Raw genomic sequence first — 25,712 nt, 5'->3', positions numbered from 1 at the left:
ATATCGTTTTGCGTGCGTCTGCGTATTTCGTTTCGTTTTGCGTGCGTATAACGTGAGTTCGTATAGCGTGTAACCAAACTCCTCACAGTGATTACCTCCCTTGGCAGAATTGTAATCACTGCCTTCAAAGACGTCACATGATGATGAAAGTCACATGACGTAACGTCGAAATTCAAATGTAAATATCGACCGTTACATAGAAAATCTAACGTCATTTTTCTCTTTCTGTTTTATTTTTAACTTTTAGTGCCTACGATCGATATAGTTTATCAAAAAATTATCAAAAGTATACAAAATAACGAAAAATAAATTCAAAAGCTAAAAAATATAAAATATCAAAATATTGTCTCGGTAGAAAATATTCTCATATTTTTTAAAATTATTTCTAAATATTCATATTATTCATTTATTTATCCATAAACATTGTTTAATCAATGAGAAAAAACTTAACTGATAGATAAAAGCAGTAAATTAAACAATTTTTGAAAAAATATAGTATATCAGAAATTCTGATATATTGGGACCTTGGTGGCAGAGATCTACGCCGAAGAATTAAGGGGAGATCACTGTGTGGAGATTGGCGTGTAACGTGCGTTCGTATAGCGTGTAACGTGCGTTTTGCGTGTAAACTGACACGTTCACCCTACTGTAGAAGTCTTGTAGTATCAGTTTCAGGCTCGATACCATCACTTATCTTGTCTCCCTCTAAATAATTTTCACTTGCTTGACCCTGAAGCTGTTATCGACAGAGTACCATTTTTATATTGTTGTCCACAGTATTTACTCCGGAAGAGTAACATCACTTATCCTGCCTTTCCCTGTATCAGTGGTCATTTTTAAGTATTTTTTCCTTATAATTATTTCTTCTCGGCATCCTTTCAGAAAATATTTCTATTATAATTAACAGCGCAATGTTCCGTAACAACGCGTATGTACTGATTCGCAAGTATACGTTTTAATTCGCAATTATGCGCTGCATTTCACTTTAGAGCGTACCAATGCGTATGAAACCGTCTTTAAGTGAATATCGGTAATGATACGTTTCACGTCGTAATGCATGCGCATCTAACCGTTTCATGCAGTCGACGATTGATATTTCTCCGGACAAAAAATGGGAAAAATACTTTATAATGCAACTGATATTAGCAAAACATTACAATCGTATCTATGCGACTAATGAAATGCGTCGACATGGGACGCAGGCTTAAACAAACACGAGAAGGCAATATCAGTTTTCTCACAAATAAACATGTTTTAAGTTTCATGAAACGGAACAGCGCGAATGCAATTATGTTGTCCTAACTGAAAATGAATAACCTTTGCCACTAGAATAGAGCAAGTCATGTTGGCACATTAATGTGCTCTATAATTTGATATCAAAACATTTGCAATCTGTTACAATGTCTTGTCGATAATTCCAACAATATATAACCAAGCTAGCCTTTGCATCGTTGTAGTATAACAGAACTATCATATGGTAAGAACTGCTTTATTTTTCGCATACTAGTATATAATGGTGAGTATTCCAAAATAAAAAGAGCAGGGAACGTCCATTATTCAAATTGTTTTTCATTAAAAATGCTATATATTTTATTTCCAGCCACATCTTTAGTTTTAAATAATGAAAACAATGTGGTAGCAGGGCAGTCGGCCACATACAACTGTTCAAGTGATGGAAATGATGTCAATCCCACAATTCAGTGGTCAATAAGAACTATATACGGAACTCTTGTTAAAAGTAATTCGCAATTATCATCGATGGTAGTGAGCGGGGGTTCGGTCAATGATGGTGCTATAAAAAGTAGTGTTACGTTCACCGTACAAAAATCGTACCTCTTAAATCACAGATTATGGTGCAGTGCCGTGGATGCAGGTCAAAGTTCAGCTACTATGAAGATATTCACGGCCATATCTGCTTCAACAACAGGTAAATACTGTACAATCTACTATAGTTTCTCTTAATTGTTGTCAAACGTATTAAAAGTCAAAACTTGCTTTGCCTATTCTCTGTATTATAAATTTTTAAAGATCATAATAGATTTGTGATTATTATTGGTAACTTTTTTAATGGCTCATATATGCATGATCAATTGTGTTTACTGTTGAGTTGAATATGTCCGTGTACCTCCGGGGATGTACTTATTTGTCAAATAATAAACAATCAAAAATGTCTGAAGGGTCTTTATTGAACTCGCTTTCAAACATAATAAGCTACAATTAATTTAATTTGTTTGCAAATATTCCAATTTCATCGTGTCAATAATTATCTTGACATCGTTAAAATGTTTAAATGAAATTAAAGTATTTTCTTGTCATATTGAAGTGTGCTCGAAACAAAGGATCGCTGTATCTCGGCACAGTTTCCTGAACATAGTTTGAAATCCTGGCATTTCCAAGCAATTCAGCTCGTTTAATTGTCCTAAGAGCGTGTACCTCGGATGCAGGGTCACTTTAATTAATTTCAATATTATCTGCTAACTCATCAAATACAACTTGTATTATTATATTTTCTAAGTCTGTGTTATTTGAGGCCATCTTGGAGTTTGCAGCGGGGGCTTGCAAGCGTTCAATAGCCCGATGACTCTTGAAGCAGGCGCTCGCTCAAGCGCTAACTTTGTTGAACGTATCTCAGGTTTCAGTTTCACAACAACCCTCATTACATGTAATTATCTGATTTTATCAGCCATATCATATTCATTTAGCTATAAAACATTTAGCTCCTATGTACGCTAAAAATTGTTCTAGGGCTAAAAATTTGTTCCTTTAAAGCACTCCGCTGAAAGTAATTGAAATATTTTTTCGGGACTGTGTACCACTTGATAAAGGTCTGGACTAATAATTTGTGTGCAAAATTTCACAAACCTTCCCCAAGGATACAACTTAAATTGTTGCAACGCTTTTCAAAAATACCGAACAAACATTCGTGCAAACAATCGTTTTTCAATTTAACCCTGAGCATAATTCTTTGTTATCTTTTGCAGATTTACCTTCTTAAATGTACCACTTGGTACATGCGACAATTTTACTTTTATGCTTTTTGACCTCACTGGAGCTCATTTAAGAAACAGTTACAATTTACAATATAGTAACACTAATATAATAAGACTTTCCCCAAAAGACAAATTGCCATGAGTTTCTTGCTAAAATTATATGTCAATACTCACAGATGCACAATAAAATATACATTGAAATAAGAAACAAACAAATCTAAATATTTGTTATTGCATAAATTTCACCAACTATCACACACGTACAAGAAGCAATGGTTAAACAAGTTTAATATGCTTAAATGATTTGCTAGTATGTAATATCAATTTAAGACTATGTTATTATTATTATTATTATTATTATTATTAAGAAATTTTTCACGGTAGGTTATCATTCTTGTGTGCTGCTCTCCTCCTCAATGGGATAAATCTACCTATGAAGTTTCAAGTTGATACCTTTTTGAGATAAGCTCCGGACAAAAATTATGAAAAATAAAAAGGGCATTTACTCAAAAATATAAAGGGTAGAGTTATCATTCTTGTGCGCAGCATTTCTCCTCAATAAGATCTATCCACCTATGAAGTTTCATTTTGACATCTCAAAGATTGTTTTGAGTTATGCTCAACTCGGGAAAAAAATAAGTATAAAAAATAACAAAGGGCAATAACTGAAAAATTGATGCAGGATAGTATAATCATTCTGGTGCACTGCACTCCTTCTAAACATGATGTATCAACCTATAAAGTTTTAAGTTGATATCTCAAATTCCTTTTGAGATATGCTCCAGACAAAAATGTTGGTCGGAAGGACAGACGGACGTTCTAACGGGACAGTAATAATGGGGCTACTCTATTGTTCTCTCTATTGTTCTTTAGAAAAGAAAATAGCCACATAAAAGTATTACGGAATGAATGACATCAAAGAGAAAGAACAGTTAACTATTGTCCCTCTAGCCACATTATTACTGTCCCGTTAGAGCGGAAGGACAGTCAGAGACTATTTCTATGTCCCCCATCGCCTTTTCCAAATTGCATTTGCAGATAGAAAATGGTATTTCTTAGTCAAAAGGTGCTTTTATTTCACACAGAGCATCATATGTCAAAGGTTTTTGATACAGAGTATGACTATCATGAAATGATGGAAATGTTTTAACAACCGGACTACGCGATGTGTAAATCTCCGGAGACCAGTATTTGAACCGTAGCCAGGTTGTGTATATTCTTGGCGAATGTAATTAAAACTTCAATTAAAGTGTGCACTAGCAAAATGTATAAACAACAGCTATAAAAACTTTGTTTTATTAATTGTCATCACAATATCTTGCATTGATAAATAATTACTTAATTGATTAATAAAACTACATAAAATCATAATTACGATTATAAAGTCTGACTTATTTTGCAAGAGTACTTACTGAGGAGAATGAAGCATACATGAAAGTTTTAAAGTAGTGTTTAAGTGCATGAGACGATGAATACAGTGTGAACTACTCAAGCTTAACGCAAGTAATTGTGAATAAGAGGGCAACTATGGCCCTAGATCGCTCACCTGACCCATGGAACGCATCCTAGCAATAACTCAGACAAGCATCCTGACCAAGTTTGATGACAACTGAATCAACAATGTAACCTCTAGAGTGTTAACAAGGTTTTCCATATTTGGGAAGAGTGATTTAGTTATTGAGCCAAGGTGACTCATATTAAAACTTGACCTAGAAATCATCAAAACAACCAAGCAGACTAATTTACAGGATTAAAACAGTAACGACTATAGAGTGAACAATATGTTTCTATTTTTAGCCCCCGTGACCTAGTTTTTTCATCAGAGATGACCCATGTCCAAACACCTCCATGCAAATAACTAGACAAGCTTCCTGACTAAGTGTGATGACAATTGAGTCACAAATGTAGCCATAAGAGTGATAACAAGTTTTTTCCATATTAAAGTGTTTTTCAAGGTTTTTCTATTTTAAGCTCTTAGGATTGGAGATGACCCATATTCGAATTTGACCTAGAAATCATCAAAACAACCTTCCTCCCCAATTTCCAGGATATTTGGATCAAAACTGCAGCCACTGGAGTGTTAACAAGACTTTTCTATTTTCTGTGACCTAGTTTTTGCCGCGAGACAACCCATATTCGAAGTTGACCAAAACATTATTAAATGAACCTTTCTGACAAATTTCCAGAATATTTGAATCAAAACTGCAGCCATTAAAGCGTTAAACAGATTTTTCTTTTTTTATCTTCTGTGACCTAGTTTTTGACCCGAGAGAACCCATATTCAAACTTGACCTAGAAAGCTTCCAAACAACCTTCCTGACCAATTTCTAGAATATTTGAACCAAAATGCGGCCACTAGAGTGTAAACAAGTTTTTTTTTATTTATAGCTGATGTGACCGAGTTTTTGACCGCAGAGGACCCATATCAGAGCTTCACCTAAAACTCATCAAAGCAAATTTCCTCACTGATTTCCATGATATTTGGATTAAAACTGCAGCCACTACAGTTTTAATAAGATTTACCATTTTTTAGCTCCCTTTACCAAGTTTTTTTCTATAATGTTAACAAGATTTTTCTATTTATAGCTCCTGTGACCTTGTTTTTGACCGGAGATGACCCATATTGGAACTTGTCTTAGAAATCATCAAAACAACCTTCTTGACTCATTTCCAGAGTATTTGAATCAAAGCTGCAGCCACAAGAGTGTTTACAAGATGTTTATATTTTTTAGCTCCTGTGACCTATGAAATTATCAAACAACTTTCATGGCCAATTTCCAGAATATTTGGATCAAAACTGCAGCCACTAGAGTGTTAACAAGATTTTTCTATTTATAGCTCCTGTGACTTAGTTTTTGACCGGAGATGACCCATATTCGAAATTGACCTAGAAATCATCAACACAACCTTCCTGACCAACTTCCAGGAAATATTTGGATCGAAACTGCAGCCATTTTTTAAAGTGTTTACAAGATTTTGCTATTTTAAGCTACTGTGACCAAGTTTTAGACCCGAGATGACTCATATTCGAACTTACCCTGTATTCAATTGGGACAAAGTTTGATTATGATCCAATCAAAACTTTGACTGCTAGTGTTTACAACCCAAATGTTGAGGACGAACGACGGACATAGCCCCATCACTCTACCTCATTTTAACCACTTCATGGTCAGGTGAGCTAAGAAATAAAAAGATGAAAAATCAATGGTAAGAATCATATCTGTGCAAAGATTTTGATAGTATTCGTTGTTTTAAAAGCATTTCTTGTTTGGGGGTAATTATTTCATTAAATCAGCTCGACTTAACTAATTGCTCATATTAATTTGTTATTTACTGGTTATTATTAACATTTATATTACCTACGAGTATAACAGAACCACTTTCGATGCTACAGCGCACGTTTTTTTATTAATAGCAAGATAGCAGTGAACTGTTAACAAATACTAAACTCAACTCAGTGCTGAACAAGATAATACGCCTGTTGAGCTGTACTTTGAAATGGAACGCATTGCATGCACACTTAATTGTTGTTTGCTGTTCCGTTAACTACGAGGTTGTCTTCTTATGTGTCTCAAATGTATGATCTTCATTCCTGTATAATTATGTCATATATAAACTTTATACAGAAGACAAATAAGTATAGATATAAATTTATGTTAACAATTGTGTGTTTTTAAGTGTTTCTTAATTTTTAGTGTAGGTCTGAATTTAAATTGATCGCTTGTATGCAAATCATACATTCAAATATTTCAACTACAGAAGTATGTTCTCAGGGTTGTCAAGGACTGACCAAGTTGTGTGACCAAGAAGACTAGTAAGTGGTAGATATAACTCATCAAAAAACATATTAATGTCACAGGGTGAGGAAAATTTGCAGCCTGACCGGGACTCGAACCTGGGACCGACGGAATACCTTACCGCGGCTCTACTGACTGAGCTATCCGGCCGCTTACACATGTTCTCCCCTAAATAGTGAACAGTTCTGAACCGTGGCATACTCCCTTGCTAAACTGAAATTCATCCTCGAATATCACAGAGTTACAGAGCAATGTTAATTAAACTACTCTGAGCGATATTCAGCCACGACCCCTACACTGGCCACCAATGTCGTAGGGTTCCTCTTTCCTAATAACGAAGGGGCTGTTTCGGCCTGTAATGGCAGGGAAACAAATAAAACAATTTACTAAGGATAAAAGAAAAACGCAACACAGCTACTTCGTGGCGCAAACCAATGGAAGTGTATTCAATGTGCAAAATACAAAATGCAACACGCATGACATCTTTTCAATAATTGAATGAATACATTCGAGTAATAAATACGTCCCCAAAATTTACCTGTAATGGAAGGAAAACAAATAAAACAATTCACTAAGGATGAAAGAAAACGCAACACAGCTAATTCGTGGCGCAAAACCAATGGGGAAGTGTATTCAATGTGCGCATGCGGCCTTCAATCCGGGTGAGTAAATGTTAAGAGGCCCGTCTATAAGAAATTAGTTGTAATTGAATTATATAGAATGACATTAAGTGTTACACGTTGCAATGAATGAAAATGAGAAAAATATGGGAAAATGAATAGGACAAATATATAGGACATGTACATATATGATATAACATAATGACAACCGTACAGGGAATATATAACGACATAATATATAAGACATACATACAAACAATAAATTATACATGTCGGTATATTACCCTCGTAACATTAATATACTAACAAGAGGGCCATGATGGCCCTGAGTCGCTCACCAGAAACAACTGCTTTTCAGTGTTGGAATGTCAATATATTCTAATAAAATTATTATATTTGAGCACAGAATATGTTTAAACAATAATTTGAAGAAATGCCATGACCTGGGGCATTTAAGCTTTAGCTTAAACGTGGCTAATCAAATTAATATGAGCAAACGTGATAAAAAGACTACCTAAGAATGCTACAAAGTTTGGTGATCATCTTTCAATTATTTCAGTAGGAAATGATGTTCGAAGGTTTTTTCTATTTTCAGCTTTAGCGGCCCCTAAAAGGGGCCAATCAAATAATATGAGCAAACTTGATAAAAGATTACCCAAAATGCTACAGACAAAGTTTGGTGATCATCCATCTATTAGTTCTGTAGGAAAAGATGTTAAAACGTATTTCTATTTTTAATTTTAGAGGCCCCTAAAAGGGGCTAGTCAAATTAATATGAGCAAACTTGATAAAGGACTATCCAATAATGGTACAGACAAAGTTTGGTGATCATCCATCAATTAGTTCTGTAGTAGAAGATGTTAAAAGGTTTTTCTATTTTTAGCTTAAGCGTCCCCTAAAAGGGGCTAATTAAATTAATATGAGCAAACGTGATAAAATCCTACCCAAGAATGCTACAGACAAAGTTTGGTGATCATCCATTGATTAGTTCTGTAGCAATAGACATTTAAACGTATATATATTTTTAATTTTAGCGGCCCCTAAAAAGGGCCAATCAAAATAATATGAGCAAACGTGATAAAAGACTACCCAGGAATGCTACATACAAAGTTTGGTGATCATCCATCCATTAGTTCTGTAGAAATAAACATTTAAAGGTATTTTTATTTAGCTTAAGCGGCCCCCTAAAAGGGGCCAATCAAATTCATATGAGCAAACTTGATAAAATACTGCCCAAGAATGCTTCAGACAAAATTTGTTAATTATCCATCAATTAGTTCTGTAGAAGAAGATATCTAAAGGTTTTTTCTATTTTTAGCTATAGAGATCCCTAAAAGGGGCTAATCAAATTAATATGAGTAAACTTGATAAAAGACTTCCCAATAATGCTACATACAAAATTTGGTGATCATCTATCAATTAGTTCTGTCGAAAAAAGACATTTAAAGGTATTCATTCTTTTTTAGCTTTTGCAGCCCCTAAAAGGGTCCAATCAAAATAATATTAGCAAACTAAATTAAACACTACCCATGAATGCTACAAAGTTTAGTGATCATCCATCAATTATTTCTCTAGAAATAGACATTATACAGTATTTCTATTTTCAGCTTTAGTGGCCCCTAAAAGGGGCCGATCAAATTAATATGAGCAACAAGATCAACAAGGAAAGGCGGCGTTCAATGAACGCAACCCCCATATGACCAATATGAAACTTGATAAAACACTAACCGAGAATGCTACCGACAAAGTTGTTTGGGGATCATCCATTAATTAGTACTGTAGGAGAAGATGTTTAAATGTTGTTTTTCTATTTTTAGCCCTAGAGACCCCTAAAAGGGGCCAATCAAAATAATATTAGCAAACTTGATAAAAGACTATCCAAGAATGCTACAGACAAAGTTTGGTGAAAATCCATCCATTAGTTCTGTAGAAGAAGATGTTTAAAGGTTTTTCTATTTTTAGCTCTGCTGACCCCTAAAAGGGGCCAATCGGAATGACATGAGCAAATTCAAGTGACTGTCATAAGGATGCTACAGACCAAATTTGAAGTAAATCTGCTAAGTAGTTTCAGAGAATAAGACGATTGTTGACGCATGACGACGGACGACGGACGCCGGAGCATCCCCTTTTGATACTAATAGCTCACCCTTAGCCTTCGGCTCTGGTGAACTAAAAAGTGACTATACAATCACCTCTTAACTCATTTCTTAATAAGCATTTTGTGAAAAATGGCTGTTTTCATTGAAAAGTCTCACGTTACAAGTTCAAATTGCTATAAAACTGTAACTAATTAAACGTAGCACAAATGTTGACTGGACCATTGCCTTTGTAACGACATGCTCAGGCTTAAATTTTCTGTTACCATGGCAACGAGAGGACATCTCAAAATTGCCAAAAGTCACTATTTTGCGTTGATTTTTTCCATCAAACTTGATTTCAAAGTGCTGCACGAGATAGAGTCAAGTGCTACTCAGCGTTGGTTCCACGTCGCCTTATAATCTATCTGGGTTCATTTTTTGCCTCGCATAAGTCCAAAATTTTCCTGGCGATGAGGGGGACTACCGCCCCCTTCAAATCCCCCAAAACAGAAGGGGGCAGATCCCCCTTCTGGCAACCCCCTGATGTATCTTTTGTTTGGGGGCCGCGCCGAAAAAGTGGTCACTTTTTAAACAACATTTCTCAAACAAAAACAAGTGTTGGGGGCCTAAATAAGGCATTTTTTCACCATTTCAGACAACAAAGAAAGGCGGGTGAAAAAGGCGTTAAAAGGCGTGTACAATATTGGGTAATGGGTTAAAGCCCGTTGTTTTAAACATCATCAATGTAGCTCATAATCCATAACATTATGTCGTTGATAATGAAATACAATGCATGATGAGCCGCCATTATTCGTTCTTAAAGGCTTGCATATAAAGATGACATTAGCCTGTTTGGAGTGATTTTGCTGAAAAATGAGCATATTGAAAAGTGAAAACGTGGACATTTCCTCACTTTCATATGTGTGTATTCTCGTGTGTGTGCGTGCGTGAGTGTGTGTGTTTTATTTAACCAGGTTTTCCGAAGGAAAAAACTGGTTATAAACCTGAGGTATATCGGCGAGCGGTCGTTAACAATTTCTACTGTGCGCAACTTCTACATTTTTCAAAGCATTTTGACCAAACTGTCACAGAAGCTTTGTCATTAAATTTCCTAGTACATATGGTCGGGGTTTTGCGATTGGATAATATTTGACCTAATTATAGCCCTTTGTTTTTTTCCTCATATAGTTATAAATAGTGAACAATTTTTTTGTGCGCAACTACTCCTACTTCTCCTACATTTTTCAAGGGATTTTGTTCAAACTTCCACGGAAGCTTTGTGATCAAGTGACTTAGCGTATTTTCCCGGGGTTTTGTGATTGGATAATATTTGACCTAATTACGGCCCTTTGTTTTTTTTTATAAAATGTTACATTATGAAATATCCGTTTAATCACAATACTATGTATACCAAACTTTATATAGCTATTGAACAGAAGCCATCTAGTTCGTTCTATGCACGACTGCCAGCTCATCTGACTGCCTTTTAGTCAAGGTCAATGTCACTGTTAGTAAAAATAGAAATTCTGTTGCCAGTCAATAACTTGAGTAAGAAATGAAATATTTTCAATTAAACTTATGTATTTACTTTGTTTTGTATTGATTTAAGGCTTCCTAGGTTTAATTTCAGGGTCACCGTTACTAAAAAAATTTAGAAAATAGGTTTCTAGTCAATAATAAAACTTGGTTAAGCAATGCTTTTGTAAAGATCTCGTTTGGGATGACTTTTGGGACTGTCACAGCTAGGGTCAAGGTCACCGTTACTTAAATAGAAAATTGGTGTGTGATCAATAACTAGAATTTAAAATGGAATATTTCATTGAAACTTGGTGTGTAGTAAGCTTTTATAAAGACCTCTTTTGAGGTGGATTTTAAGCCCCATAGGATCAAGGTCTTTCTGACTATCAATAGAAAATCAGTTTCCGGTCAATTACTAGAGTTTCAAATATTTCAATGCAATGTGGTGTAAAGTAAGCTTTATGAAAATCTCGCTTATTATTGCCAATAACTTTCAGAAAGTGAAACTTGGCTTATAGTAACATTTTGTGAAGATCTCCTTGGGATTGTTATTTGAGTCTCATGGGAGTTCAAGGTTATTGTTACCAAAAATAGAATATCAATTTCTGGTCAATAATTGGCGTTTTAATGAATTAAGCTTTTGTGAAAACCTAACTTAAGATAGCTTTGGTTCCCCTTAAAAGTCAACATTCATCAACATTCTTGAAACAGTCCTGGTAGTAGACCCTACCATCTATTATTATTGATTGTATACATATATAACTTAAAACTGTTTTGCACTGTTTCAGAGGAAAATTCATTCAACATCTTTTCCGATTAATACTGAGGAAAAATTTTTTGCTACGATTTGGACATGTGCATTTTGTACAGGTTCTTTGAACTATATGTATATGACACACGTTTTCTAATTATATTACTGTTTCAAAGGATCTTCACGTGATGTTGAAAAATATCTTTAATAGAGGACGCAATTTATTTCCTAATATTAATAATAACAATAATAATAATAATAATAATAATAATAAAATAATCATAACAATCGTCTTTCAAACAAGTCGTCTAATGATCAGAAATGCGAACAATATTTCAAGCAACTGTACAGTGACCTCGCAAGCAACCGGTCGATTTGTTTTTCAGATTATGCAAGCAACCGTACAGTGAGAAAACCTCACCGGTGGCAATTTCAGTGTCAATATTTTCATAACGAAGGAGTTCTCTTAAAATACTTTCTCATTTTCTGTTACCTAGATAGTTACTCTTTTCAGAGGCAAGAGGGTTTGCACAAATATTTGATGTAAAACTTCGAAATTGTTGCTTGAAGTCGACAAAAAAAGAAATTTTTGAGAAATCAAAGTGAGAATTTGCATTGTTTTTAAAAAATACAGGTTATGCCACAAAAAGCATACCGGGAAAAATCAATCTCATGTAAGACCCGCTCATAAAAAAGAAAAAAATCAATAATCGATCTTTACTGAACTGTTTTACCTATATTTAAGCATAAATCCGCGTTTTGTCGTGTATAACTAGCTCGCAAGCGAAAGTTAAAGTTATAGCGGACACTGGAGTGTATGCTGTGCTAGTGTGAATGATAAACTGTTGATTGTATACTAGTGTGGATGAAAAACTGTGGTTTATGAAGATAAAATGATTACTACGATATGATATGTTCCTTTAGAGAATTTGCCATAGATACCAACACTTTTGGAATAAATAAAAGATATGTAAACGTAATTGTATGCTGCAAAACAATAATCAATAACACGCTCTGCATAAATGGTAGCTCAATTTTGTTTTAATTTTTATATTTATTTAAAACAATTTTTACTTGGAATAAACTGCTCCAAATTCAAAGGACAACTTTATTTCACAAATTTAGCATGTCTCACTGTTGAATATTTGTAACTAGTATACCGATATTAACAGTTTGCATCAGTTGTCAATATTATTTGGTGATTACTCATCCATCCATCTATCTATTTTTCTGTTTTTGCTGTTTTTGTTTTTTTTTTATTTCGACAAAAAGCTGTGTCGTTGTAAATGTGTATGTTTTCACCTGTCATGTGACTTTGATTAATCAAAATTTCGTTTGTTAACAACACGATTTGCATAAAGGAAATGCTGTTTTGTTCTGTTTTGTTTTGGTCTGCATTTTGACAATGACGGTTAAAAGATACGAGCGTATTTCATTAATTTGAATACATTTAAGAGTTTAATTGGTGCCGCTTATTTGCGAAAATGCAATAATTATAAAATTATTGCGATAATTATAATTAGAGATATTGTTTTACTTAAAATGAAATCATATGAAAAACTATCTATTTTCCCTAATTTCTAGATAAGATTTTCATTTTAATATTTTTTTGGCATGTGGATAATTCTTTGTCCCACTAATGTAGTATTTGTCCACATAATGTAATTATGCTATAAATATGTTGCAATAACGAAAGCCTCCATGAGCGGCTCCCAAGAACATTGTTTACCTTTGTCAGCCGTTATAAAGGTATTATATTAACACCACAAATCTCTGTAGCTGTGTTAGCTCTATCCTCGTAAGGCCACTCCTACCTAAAACGAACAGAAATTGTGGTTTAGTGTCTATTGTTGTCTCCCGCGAAATAGATATGTTCTGCCGGTGCACAGTGCCGCCTTCTTTGCTACGCAAGAAAAGAAAAAAAGCTTACAACAAATTAAGTATATTTTACATGCATCAGAATCCCACTGTCAATTTGCTTTGTGAAACGTGTTTTGGTTTCATCACAACCCCCTTAGATGTAATTATCTGATTTTATCAGCTGTATCGGGTCTATTCAGCTATAAAACAGTCATGTAAATTTTCGAAGAACTGATCTGTTCTGCAACGCCTCGATCTGTACCTTTCATGAATGACTGCAACTTTTGCAAGCATTTCCATAGAGACCTTTATGTCCCAATGCAGTCTCTCATTCCTAATGGTCTTTCAGTCTCTTGAAAATATGATTTACAACATATATCAGATGCAGGGCTTCATGATAATTTATGTTCCGCCCAAAGTATATGTAAAATATATATTTTCTAACTAAAATTGTAAGTGATATTTCAAGTTTTGTAATTTAGCTGGCTTCTTTATTTTCATAACTATAAGTTAATTAGGGTATCCGTAACCGAGGTTTTAATGACGTAGACTCCAAACCACCCGCCCCTCACCGCTGCTGATTCGAACCCGCTAGGGACCTAGGTTTCTTGCATGTGAGGAAGCTAGGTAACGAAACATCGGTGGTTCGACTCAGAAATTTGTCTGAAATAACGCAAATAGGGGCAAATGAAGTCACGTTTTATACGCGAGTATTTTATTGATAATAACGCACAGAGCGATAACTCAGATAACGCACACTTATTAAAAAGAGTGTGCGTTATTTCAATTTGGGTACACTGGGTTCCTGTATAACTGGGGTCGAATACAAAACAACAAGGGTCATTGGACTGTACCATAACTCGGGATGAAAAAGAAAACTAGGATTCATTCAGATAGGGGAGGTTATAGGGAACTTTGAATATGGCTTTCAGAATTTTACCTTTTAGTGTTAATATATTCAATTTCTCTTAAGCTGGTGCTAAGGACGTGGATGGTAAGTAGCACTTACCAGTACCTATTACAAAAACAGGCTCAATCAAACTGAGCATGCAACATTTTCAATTTTGCCGTGTTGGGCTTTCTTTAGAGGTTCTTATTTTCTTAACTTTATCGCCACACAAGTGTTGTTTGTTACCGTGCAGAGGCTGTAAAAAGTCGCCCCGTACATTCAATCAGAGATGTTATATTTCCGATCCTTAAAGATCGTTCAGCACGACATTTTTGTTTTGATCGTTTGTTTTATTAGCTTAACAGAGCCGAAGGCTCAGCGTGAGCTATTAGTATCAAAGGGGGATACTCCGGCGTCCGTCGTCATGCGTCAACAATCGTCTTCTTCTCTGAAACTGCTGGGCAGAGTTACCTAAAATTTAGTCTGTAGCATCCTTGTGACAGTCACATTTAAATTTACTCATGTCATTTTGATTGGTCCTTTTTAGGGGTCAACAGAGCTAAAAATAGAAAAAACATTTAAACGTCTTCTACTACAGAACTAAAAGATGGATGATCACCAAATTTTGTCTGTAGCATTCTTGGGTAGTGTTTTATTAAGTTTGGTCATATTAATTTGATTGGCCCCTTTTAGGTGTTTCTAAGGGCTAAAAATAGAAAAACCTTTGGACATCTTCTTCTACAGACCTAATTAATGGATGATCACTAAACTTTGTCTGTAGCATTCTTGGGTATCTTTTATCAAGTTTGCTCATATTTTTTTCATTTGCCCCTCTTAGGGGTCTCTAGAGCTAAAAATAGAAAAAACATTTAGACATCTTCTTCTAGAAGATTGCTCATATTAATTTCATTGGCCCCTTGTAGGGGCCGCTAAAGCTAAAAATAGAAATACCTTTAAATGCACTAATTGGTGGATGATCACTGAACTTGTCTGTAGCATTCTTAGGTACTCTTTTATCAAGTGTGCTCATATTAATTTGATTAGCCCCTTTTAGGGGTCTCTAGGTCTAAAAAAGGAAAAACCTTAAGACATCTTCTTCTAAAGAACTAATTGATGGATGATCACCAAACTTTGTCTTAAGCATTCTTGGGTAGTCTTTTATCAAGTTTGCTCATATTTATTTGATTAGCCCCTTTAAGGGGCCGCTTAAGCAAAAAATAAAAAAATAAACTTTGAACATCATTTCCTACTGAAATAATTGATGGATGATCACCAAACTTTGTCTGTAGCACTCTTATGTAGTCTTTTATCAAGTTTGCTCATATTAATTTGATTGGCCCCTATAAGGAGCAACTTTAGCTATGGCATGGCATTTCCTCAAATTATAGTTTAATGATAAAAGATAAATAACTCATGTTGGAATGTTTCCATATATGTGTACATTCATACATGTGAACTCTCCCAATTTGAGCGTGAGACACTCTCTTTCTCCTGTCAAATTTCTAACTATTTTTCTTAGAATAAGGGGTGTTTAAAAAAATAAAGAAATCTCCCTCTTTTTCATTTCAATATTTCCTACTAAAGTTCACATGTATGTACATGTTATGCATAAAAAAGATTGAATGTCTTAATGTCATGACCTGTTTGCTTTCAGAGATCTTGAAAATATGATTTGAGGTCATGTGCTTTGTATCTTTCTGTTTGTGGGCATAACAGCATTCTATTAATCTTTCTGCAGGCTCATTTGTAGGTCAAACTAGAGAATTTTCCCCAGGAAATGAAATAAGGCCTAAAGAATTATTTTATTAGTTTTTTGTACATAACTTACTTAGAGAAAGCACATTTCAATATATTTTGGGACACACTGTTGAACCTGATGTTTCATATGCATGGGATATTGTCACTGTGTAATAGATAGATGATTGTTTTTTCACTGAGACTCATTTACAGTATATAAAATAGCCTGATCGATAAACCTGTAATTGTCTTATTAGCCTGAACTGGTCTTCTCCAGCTGCATAACCACCTTCCCTGGTATCAGTTTTTTATGCTCCCCAAAAAATTTCGGGGAGCATATAGTCGGCGCCTTGTCCGTCTGTCCGTCCGTCCGTCTGTCCGTCCGTTGTCTTGTCCGGAGCATAACTTGAAAACCCTTGGAGATAATTTGTTGAAACTTCATACAGTGGAAGAGGGCATTGAGGGGGAGTGCAGTGTCAAAGAACCATAACTCTATGTTGCCAGGTTTTGAATTATCTCCCCTTATAGAAAATCTTGTCCGGGGCATAACTCTAAAACTATAAGAGATATCAACATGAAACTTTGTAGGTGAATAGATCTCAATGAGTAGATGTGCAGTGCATAAGAACAATAACTATTTTTGTCCTAATTTTGGAGTTATTGCTCTTTGTTAATTTTAACACTTTGAACTTTGTCCGGAACATAACTCTAAAACTATAAGAGATATCAGGATGAAACATTGTAAGTAGATAGATGTCATTGAGAAGAAGAGGTGCAGTGCAAAAGAACCATAACGCTGTTAAGCCTCATTTTTTAATTATCTCCCCTTTTAGAAAAATCTTGTCCGGGACATAGCTGTAAAACTATAAGAGATATCAACATGAAACTTTGTAGGTAAATATATCTCAATGAGTAGATGTGCAGTGCACAAGAATCATAACTCTGCCTTGACTAATTCTGGAGTTATTGCCCCTTGTTTATTTTTACTTTTTGAAGTTGTCCGGGACATAACTCGGAAATCATAAGAGATATCATCAAGAAACTTTGTAGGTTGATAGATCACTATGATTAAAAGTGCAGTGCAAAGAACAGTAACTCTGCCTTGCCTAATTTTGGAATTATTGCACTTTGAACTTTTTCCAGGGACATAACTCTGAAACTACAAGAGGTGTACTTTCCTGTGTCCAAAACCTATTCGGGGAGCATCACCCGGCTCAAACCGGGCTCTTGTTTCTTCTTTTTTTCATTAGGTAATATTCAAATAACTTTTCCATAAATGTAGGCTAAAATTATTTTTTAACCTTATTTTACTTGATAATCTTTTGTACGCCGCCTTTCCTTGTTGATCTTGTTTATCATATTTTAAGCATTTTACATTAAGGAACAAAGCTTAAGTTTAAGTGAACTCCTGTCAACTTTAAAAGAATCTTTGCTTTTCTTTATGTAATTTGTCATTTTTTATTCTTTGTGCTGTTTTAGTATCAGTTTCAATTATTTCTATTCAGAATCACATTTTTCAAACTTGGTTATCACTTGTTGAAAGTAATTTTGCACTGTTTCATACAATGTATGTAAAGTTGTTTTCATGTTCACTGTATACATTTCATCAAAACAACTTTTGCCTTTTCCTTTAGAAGGTAAAGTTACAATTTTTCCCATTTCTATTAGAAAGTAAAATATATCCTGAAATGTTAACTTTCTGGTCAAGTTGACTAGTATAACTATGTTATCTTTAATACATATTGACTGGTTGTGTCATCCTGACAAACAGTAAGCGTGTATATCTAAATACTGAGATGATGTAATTATCAAATGTTTTAGATACCGGTGAGTAGAAAAAAGAAAGAGCAAGTTTGAATCAAAGCACAGAAGGCGCTGAATTTGTTTGGGTCTCAGAATGTCAGAAAGGTGAAGGTTTTGAGATTATAAACCAATTTGTTTGTATAGTGTCACCAATGCTGTTTCCAGTGTTATGCCTATAGTTAATTTGCTATAAGACTAATTGCAACACTGATATTCAATTCAATGTTTATTTGGCTTAAACAATTATAATAATAAAATATAAAATAAAAACATGAGTTGCCTGAACTAGGGTTTGAACTCCAGACATCTCGCTTCCCAAGCGAGCGTGTAAACCCCTCGACCACGGGGAGTTATAAGATAACAGCCTGAAGAATGCCATATTATTCTAAATTAGAATTGATAACCCTATTTATTTCGAAATATTCTGTTCACGGTAAACCTGTTGTTTAACACTGAAGTAAATAATCATAGAGCTAAATATAAGCATGTATATCTATAAAAAAAACACAATATTAGAAATCTTCGACCAATCGGGAACTATTTTTTGTTACGAAAATTAATGCGCCTGTCATTTGACAATCTTTACGCAGTGATCTCCCCTTAATTTTTCGGCGTTAATGTACATATGAAGGGAAGTAACCACTTAGAGGAGTTTGGACTACTTTCGGCATTTGCAAATAAGAACATCAGGGTCCGAAATTTCGCTACCATTATTTGTTTGGTCTGACAACCCAAACAAATAAAAACAGTCATAGGCAAATTTTATCACAAATTAATGGATGGATGATCGCCAAACTTGGTTCCTTTCATTTTGACTATAAAGAAAGAAACAATCAGTGTCGGGAAACCTTACAATTAGAGAGGCAAGTTGAAGTTGACCTGGACTTGTCTTTCTACAAGTTTATTTGAAAAAAGTATTTCTATAATCACTGAAAAACAGTTGTTTCTGGTGAGCGATTCAGGGCCATCATGGCCCTCTTTTTTTAAATATTTGGCATTTTTAGTTGGGTGGCTCAAAAATTCCTACTTGATTTATGTTGAATCACCCTTAAGATATGTTGCCTGCTTTTTAACTTTGTCTTTTAACGTTTTTGTCATTTAGGCCCAGTGGGAAAGGTTGGTTCATTTTAATTCTGCTAAGTGTCCTACTTTTACCTTAAAACTAGTCGACTCATGAGAATCATAAATTATTTGCTCCACTGGCTGAATCGAATCATTTTTAAATGAATGACAATCTTTACGGACATGTTGATATAGAAAGTAGTAAATTGTGTGCGATTTGTCATACGCGGGAGAACGTCCTTTCTGACCAACATACTGTGTGCTACACCCAGGGGTGTTTCAAGTTAAAACATATTTACGTTTTAGTCAAAATCCTCATTTAAAAGTATATTAATTGTCCCCTCATTGACAATAGATGTTATTGTAGACCTTTCCGATAAAAACTACAACATCCGCACCTCTTAGAATTACACTTATTTAAAGAAGGATAAACTCTAGATCTATGTGGATAATTTGTATGAGTGATGTTGTATTTCTAAAGAATGGAATATTCTAAAGGGGATAGCCTAATGAGTAAAGAATTATTATATATTCGGGTTTATTATATACTTACAAATGAAATATTGAGAAATATTGATGAAATAAAATGCGTATTTTCATTTTCCGTATTTTCACTGTAAAAATGTATTTTTCACTGCAGTGAAACATATTTTCCGTATTTTCACTGGTGTCTTGCCGGACTACTTTCTTTTAAATTCTGCCAGTACACAAAATTTAAGGGAAAGTCTTTCAAATTTTAATGTCAAAAATGTATATAATAAACAGAAAATTCAAGTTTTTTCTATAAATACATGGTTTATTTTCATCTTGTGGCATGAAAATTACCATATTTCACTCGTGGCTACCGCCACTCATGAAATATTTATTTTCATACCACTCGATGAAAATAAATCATGTATTTATAGACAAAACTTGAATATCCTCTATTTATGGATCGTGGAATATAAAAAAAAAACTAGCAGATGAAAAATTTAAAGGCAAAAAAACGACAGATGGTGTTCGTGTAGTTATACTGTGATATCTAATCTGTACTGAATTTGAAGACGTAGAGTGTACCCGAAGAGGTGAAAAAATTATTGAAGCTATTTATGAATATTTGAAGACATAAAATGATTCTATGTACAGTGGGGTACTAATAGAAAAAAGTAACGAGACTAAATCTACAGTGCCACAGTGAACACAGAGCCTGCCAAAAGGGTAATATTAAAGAATATTTAGGTGTAATAATAAAGTGGAAATGAATATAAAACATAAGTCCATGAAGACTGGACACAGAGGGACACACCAAAACTGAACGCCGAAAAATCCCTTGAGGTGGAAATATAACAATATTAATTGCATGTACGGGGAGACTTTTACAGTCGCCACACGGCACAAAAAAACACGGTTGTGAGCATAAAATATGACAAACAAGATCAACAAGGAAAGACGACGCAATGGTCGCAACCCTCACAAGACCCCCAGCAACAAGAGCCAGTGGCAAGGAGCCAGAACCAGTGGCAAGGAGCCAAATGCACGAAAAAACTTATCCAAAGGATGAAGGCGACGCATATGCTATGACATGTGAAATAGATCTACCTATTTTCAAGAAATAAAGCTAAAAATGTTTTGTTTTTTTTTCATTTAAAAAATGTTTTCTTTTTCTAACAATAATTTGCAATACTTTCATATAATAACTCCGCTTATAATGAGACCGCTAATCTCGATGCTTTGGCTGCGGTCCCGACTCAGTCTTTAATCGGATATTTGAAGAGGAAGTGCACTGTCCGAGGACAATATGTAATAGAAAGAGCATCGAAATACGAGGCTATCTGATTTGTACGAGGGGGCTTATCCCCCGAATATTAATCAGATTGCAGAGTGTTTTGATGATCTTTCTCTTTTGTATCATAGTCACACATAAAAACACGTTCCCTGTTGTCACATTATGAAACACCAGAAAAAAGCAACCAATGAACGAGCATCTGAATATGATATTTCTATCGCTATCCCTTTCTCTACTGTCACAAAATGTAGCCCCAGCAAAAATGAGCCAATCAATGGGCATGCTCTGGAGTACGGTGTTCCGTTAGGGCCAGCACGGTTTCCCGATGTCGTCCTTAGGGCGAAATCGCGCAAACACGATAACTTGACGCGAAAACACGATGCGATAAAGCGAAAACACGATAAGAGATCGCGAAAACACGATTAAAAAAAATATCGCGTTATCGCGCTATTAATATTGTGCTTTTGCTTTTTCGCCCTCGATCTCCCATCGTGTTTTCGCGTCTTTGCCTTCACAGTCAGTAGGGCGAAAACGCGATATCAATTGCGCGAAAACGCGATATTTTTCACAGCGTGTTTTCACGATCTTGTATCGTGTTTTCGCGTCAATACATCGTGTTTTTGCGATTTTTCCCTGAGGGCGACAGCGCGAAACCACGATGGCCCTAACGGAATTATGTACTGGAAGGCGGGTAACTAATACCTGCACTCCAGTTAACGCACTGTGTATATGTATACAATTTAACTCTGGCACATTTTCAACAGAAAAGTCCCCAAACTATGATACAATATTATTTATTTTCCCCTGAAACCTATTCTCTTTTCTGTTTGTACTTAAAGGATATTTCTGTAAACATGAAAAAAGGATATTTGAGTAAGTTCAATTATTTTGCTTGTCTTTGTTACATATGTGGTAAAGATAAAATGTTTTGTCGTATTTTTTTTTAAATTTATTTGTTCATAAATGTCCAATCAAACATAATTTCTTACGAAAATTATTATTCTCCCAAGATGTTTGAGCGTTCATCTTACAATAATAATCAAATTGTTTAAAATTATTCACAAGGAGTGTTTTTAATTAAAAGAAACTCAATTAGCACAAAATGGAATTGATTGAATTTCTATACGAATTGCAATATCATATTATCTCTATTAAAAACAAGATGTTCGTATCATTCCATATGACTTCATTAATACCGCAAAATCACATTAATTCCAGGTAGTAACTAATTCAAGAAAAATAAAGGACTTTATTTAATATACTTGATCTTTTTTTAAAAATATTGAGATTACAATGTCAATTTGATTATAGAAACAAACTTTCTCAGACTCTTGGACGTAAAGACAAATATGTCATCAACAGCAAAATAACGGTTTATCAGAGCTTTGCCATTTTATAAAAAATTTGGGCCCGATCCAATTTTTTAATTGCTGCAAAGGGGGCATATAAATTTAAAAAGGCTTGGTGGATTGGGGATTTTGGGCAAAACCCATTAAAACCCCATTTAAAAGTATTACTGTCTATAGTAGAAATGAAAGGGAAGAAAATTTTTTATTGTTTGATCGGCGGGTGTCTTTTTCCCCCTGTTTGGTTTTGAAACCTCGCAAGCGTCTTTGGATTCTCTGAGATAGTTTTCCAGCTTACTTACGGAACGCTTTTTCTCAAGTGCCCATTTGTGCCTTAGATAATGCACAGATAGACAACTGAGATATTCCTCGACCAGTAAAGCTGGATATTCGCCATAAGACTTATTTTATGTTGTTGACTCGTTAAACCAAACTAAGAATAAAAATGATCGGCTTTGATAAAATTGTCATTTTGTTGATTTTTAAAACGAGTTGTGTTCAAATATGAATGCATCTGGAACATTTAAGTATCCAGTATTGCCACAATCACTAGGAAATGAAGGTTATAGGATAGATATACAGCATAAGTCAGCTTTATATTGATACCACATTCATTAAAATCTGTTCACTTGAGATGTGTTTATAACTCGCTTTACATTGTCTACAGCGTATATTATAAAACAATATTGGTCTCTTAGAAGATAAGAGTATGCTATTGACAAATGTTCTCTTATTGTGAACCATTGTTACCTTGGCATAAGTTGTGAAAACTCGTTAACTTTGATGATGTCTCTGGTTTAATTTCGAAGATGATTCACATGCCCGTCGGCTTAAAACAGCAATGTCTGTCAGGATGTTCAATTTAATAAACGAAAGTAAATACCGATGCAAAATACACCACAATGCAAGTGGCAAGTATCGTTGGCATCTCATAAGGAACACCTCACATCATTCTAAAACGTATTATAAGAATGAGAATTATCTATGTTAGATTAATAACCAAGTTTCTGACAGATGAGAAATGCGCTATGTTGGTGCTTAAACACTATTCCAATTACAATGTCCGTGACTAGTGCGGCAAATGGGTTCATTTGTATGAACACAACTAGATATGGGTTACAAAGTCTAGCAAAATACCATGCATGGCCAAAATTGACCATCAATATATGTAAATGGTAATGTTTGCCATTTTCTCCACAACAAAGGGTTTCGCCGTTCAGTTATTGTTCTTGAATGCAAATTTGTGTAAAGCAAAATTTTACAAGTCAGATTTTTTTTCAAAAACTAACCAAATACCATCAAAAACGAAGACTTGCAACAGGTTTGGCCAATGTCAGATTGCTGTATGACATCGCGTCTTTGCAAAAGGCGTTATAGTGCAAGACTTCCTTCCTTCCTGAAGCAGAAAAAAGACGTTGTGCCCATCGAACCTCATTATTCACCGAACCTTACCCCTTTTTAATTTTTTTCCAATGCTTAAGAAAACACCTTTCAAAACACAAATACCTCGGTTCTGCAATATTCTAGTGTCTTCATAGTATATTTTTTCATACTTTAAAAGTTGGATCGAGAGACAAAAGAGGTGAGTACTTTTAGGAAACTAGAAAAGCTTAGTGAAACCTATGAAGAATAAACTGCACATGCTCAGATGCATCATATTTGAAAAATCCTCATAATAACGTTTGAATGAAATAAGAAAATGTAGAATCGCATCATATTATAGACAGCTATGTAGCTTTTTTAATACTACCTGTGTATGTTTTATTGCATAAATATCGAGTATTCATAACATATTTTTCATTTACAGAGCAATTTTATCAGCATCTTACAGGCTTTCAAGTTTTCTTAGCTAACAAAACTGGACAAAATTTTTTTCATTTATTGGAGAAGGATACAAGAAAGTTAGTAGGAGACAAACATGTAATTACATTTGCAAGTACATTAACACGTTATATTAGGATTCAGAGAAGTGGCGTTCTGACGTTATGTGAAGTAACTGTGACTGAGGGAGGTAAATGTTATTATTGAAGCAAATGTTCAATTAAACATGTATAGCATGTCGTGGTTTGAAATATTGTTATCTTAACAAATCTCGATTACTGTTTTTTTGTCATTATAATTCTTAGTTGTTCATTCTCTCACAAGATCAAATACCAAGATAAAAATTATTTTATTTTTAAACTTGTATCTCGAATTTTCATATGCCCAGCATTTACCAATGACAATGTTTCTCGTGCAGCACACGGCATGTCAAGAAAGTCCAAATCAAAAGCAAATAGTTTATAATATAACAATATATCACATGTCACCTTCTTTAAATCAGTATTTAAACGTTATTACTTAGCTTCAATCGGGAAACTTTGTTCAAAAATTAGTTTTCCCTAGCTTTTGGTTAATTCAGTCAGATCAGACAGACTATAATATTCATTCTCTAATCATTCAGGGTATATGTTACTTAACTAATCTTAACAAATACTCACAGATAATTCTGTTTCATAGAATGTCAAATTGGAACTTTTGGTGAGGAATGTTTACGATCTTGTCATTGTGCAGATGAACGTGCATGTCATAAATATATTGGATATTGTCAATCAGAGGTGTGTAAGTCTGGTTGGACAGGTCGAGCGTGCAACCGGGGTAAGCTGTCTTTTAAGGCTGATTTATATATTTAAGTTGTTTAGACATTTTATCATGTAGTCTTTAAAGTTCCAAAATGCCTTGTATTCAAAGAAATATGATTCTCGAATTTCTACCAGTTAACATTTTAGGATCTTATATTTGATATTTGTACACTTTTACCTACAACAAAATAATTGCTGTATTAAAAATACCACTTAAGTATTAAAAATATCACAAAACATTTGGAAAAGAACAGTAGAACCTTTAGAAAAATATTCATCACCAATCTAATGATATGGGGAATTAACATTGTTTCTGTCTTTATCTATTTTGTAATGTTTTAAACCTTTTAAGCTCAACTTGTTTCTCCTTCTTTTTTCTAAAAAAGAGAGGTATTGTTAAAGTTATGTCGGCGTTGCCGTTGCCGTCCGCAAACGTGTGCCTTCATCATTACTTTTTATTTGTGTATTCATACTTTGCCACAATGACTCTTTGGACAAGACCTTTAAGTAAAGTAAACTAACTTTGACTTTCATCCATAAATGACCTTGTCCTACGCCAATGTCTTAATTTTACTATTTTTTATCTATAAGTGGCCCTAGGCCAATGTCTAAATTTGACTTTTTTTCTATTAGTGGCTTTAACTTATATGTATGTTATTTTCGAATGGATTGTCTTCAAACTTGAACATTATCAATTTTTTGGGTTGACCTTTAAATTATTCACTGATAATTGACTTTGATCTTAAAGGTCAAATTATTGAAAAAAAATCTGCTGTAACTGGCTATAACTTTGTTATTATTGAATGGATTGATTTCATCTAATAACGACAAAATTCTTTAGGATAAGACTTTTACGTATAATAAACTCAAATTTA

General features: G+C 34.3%; 1 protein-coding gene across 1 annotated transcript in view; it reads left to right on the top strand.

Annotated features, from left to right (window-relative positions):
- Positions 1-1,191: 1,191 nt before the first annotated feature.
- The window catches only part of LOC132747639 (uncharacterized), a 36,285-nt gene continuing 11,764 nt past the window's right edge, over positions 1,192-25,712 (top strand). The window contains exons 1-4 of the mRNA XM_060737076.1: positions 1,192-1,222; positions 1,601-1,927; positions 23,940-24,227; positions 24,716-24,853. Coding sequence (XP_060593059.1) covers positions 1,192-1,222; positions 1,601-1,927; positions 23,940-24,227; positions 24,716-24,853 — 784 coding nt within the window. The remainder of the gene's footprint in view (positions 1,223-1,600; positions 1,928-23,939; positions 24,228-24,715; positions 24,854-25,712) is intronic.

The sequence above is a fragment of the Ruditapes philippinarum genome, unplaced genomic scaffold, assembly GCF_026571515.1.
Source record: "Ruditapes philippinarum isolate M1 unplaced genomic scaffold, ASM2657151v2 ctg3155_1_1_1_1, whole genome shotgun sequence".
Taxonomy (NCBI): domain Eukaryota; kingdom Metazoa; phylum Mollusca; class Bivalvia; order Venerida; family Veneridae; genus Ruditapes; species Ruditapes philippinarum.
The sequence above is the reverse complement of the archived record's forward strand: the minus strand, read 5'-3'. Positions and strand labels throughout refer to the sequence as shown.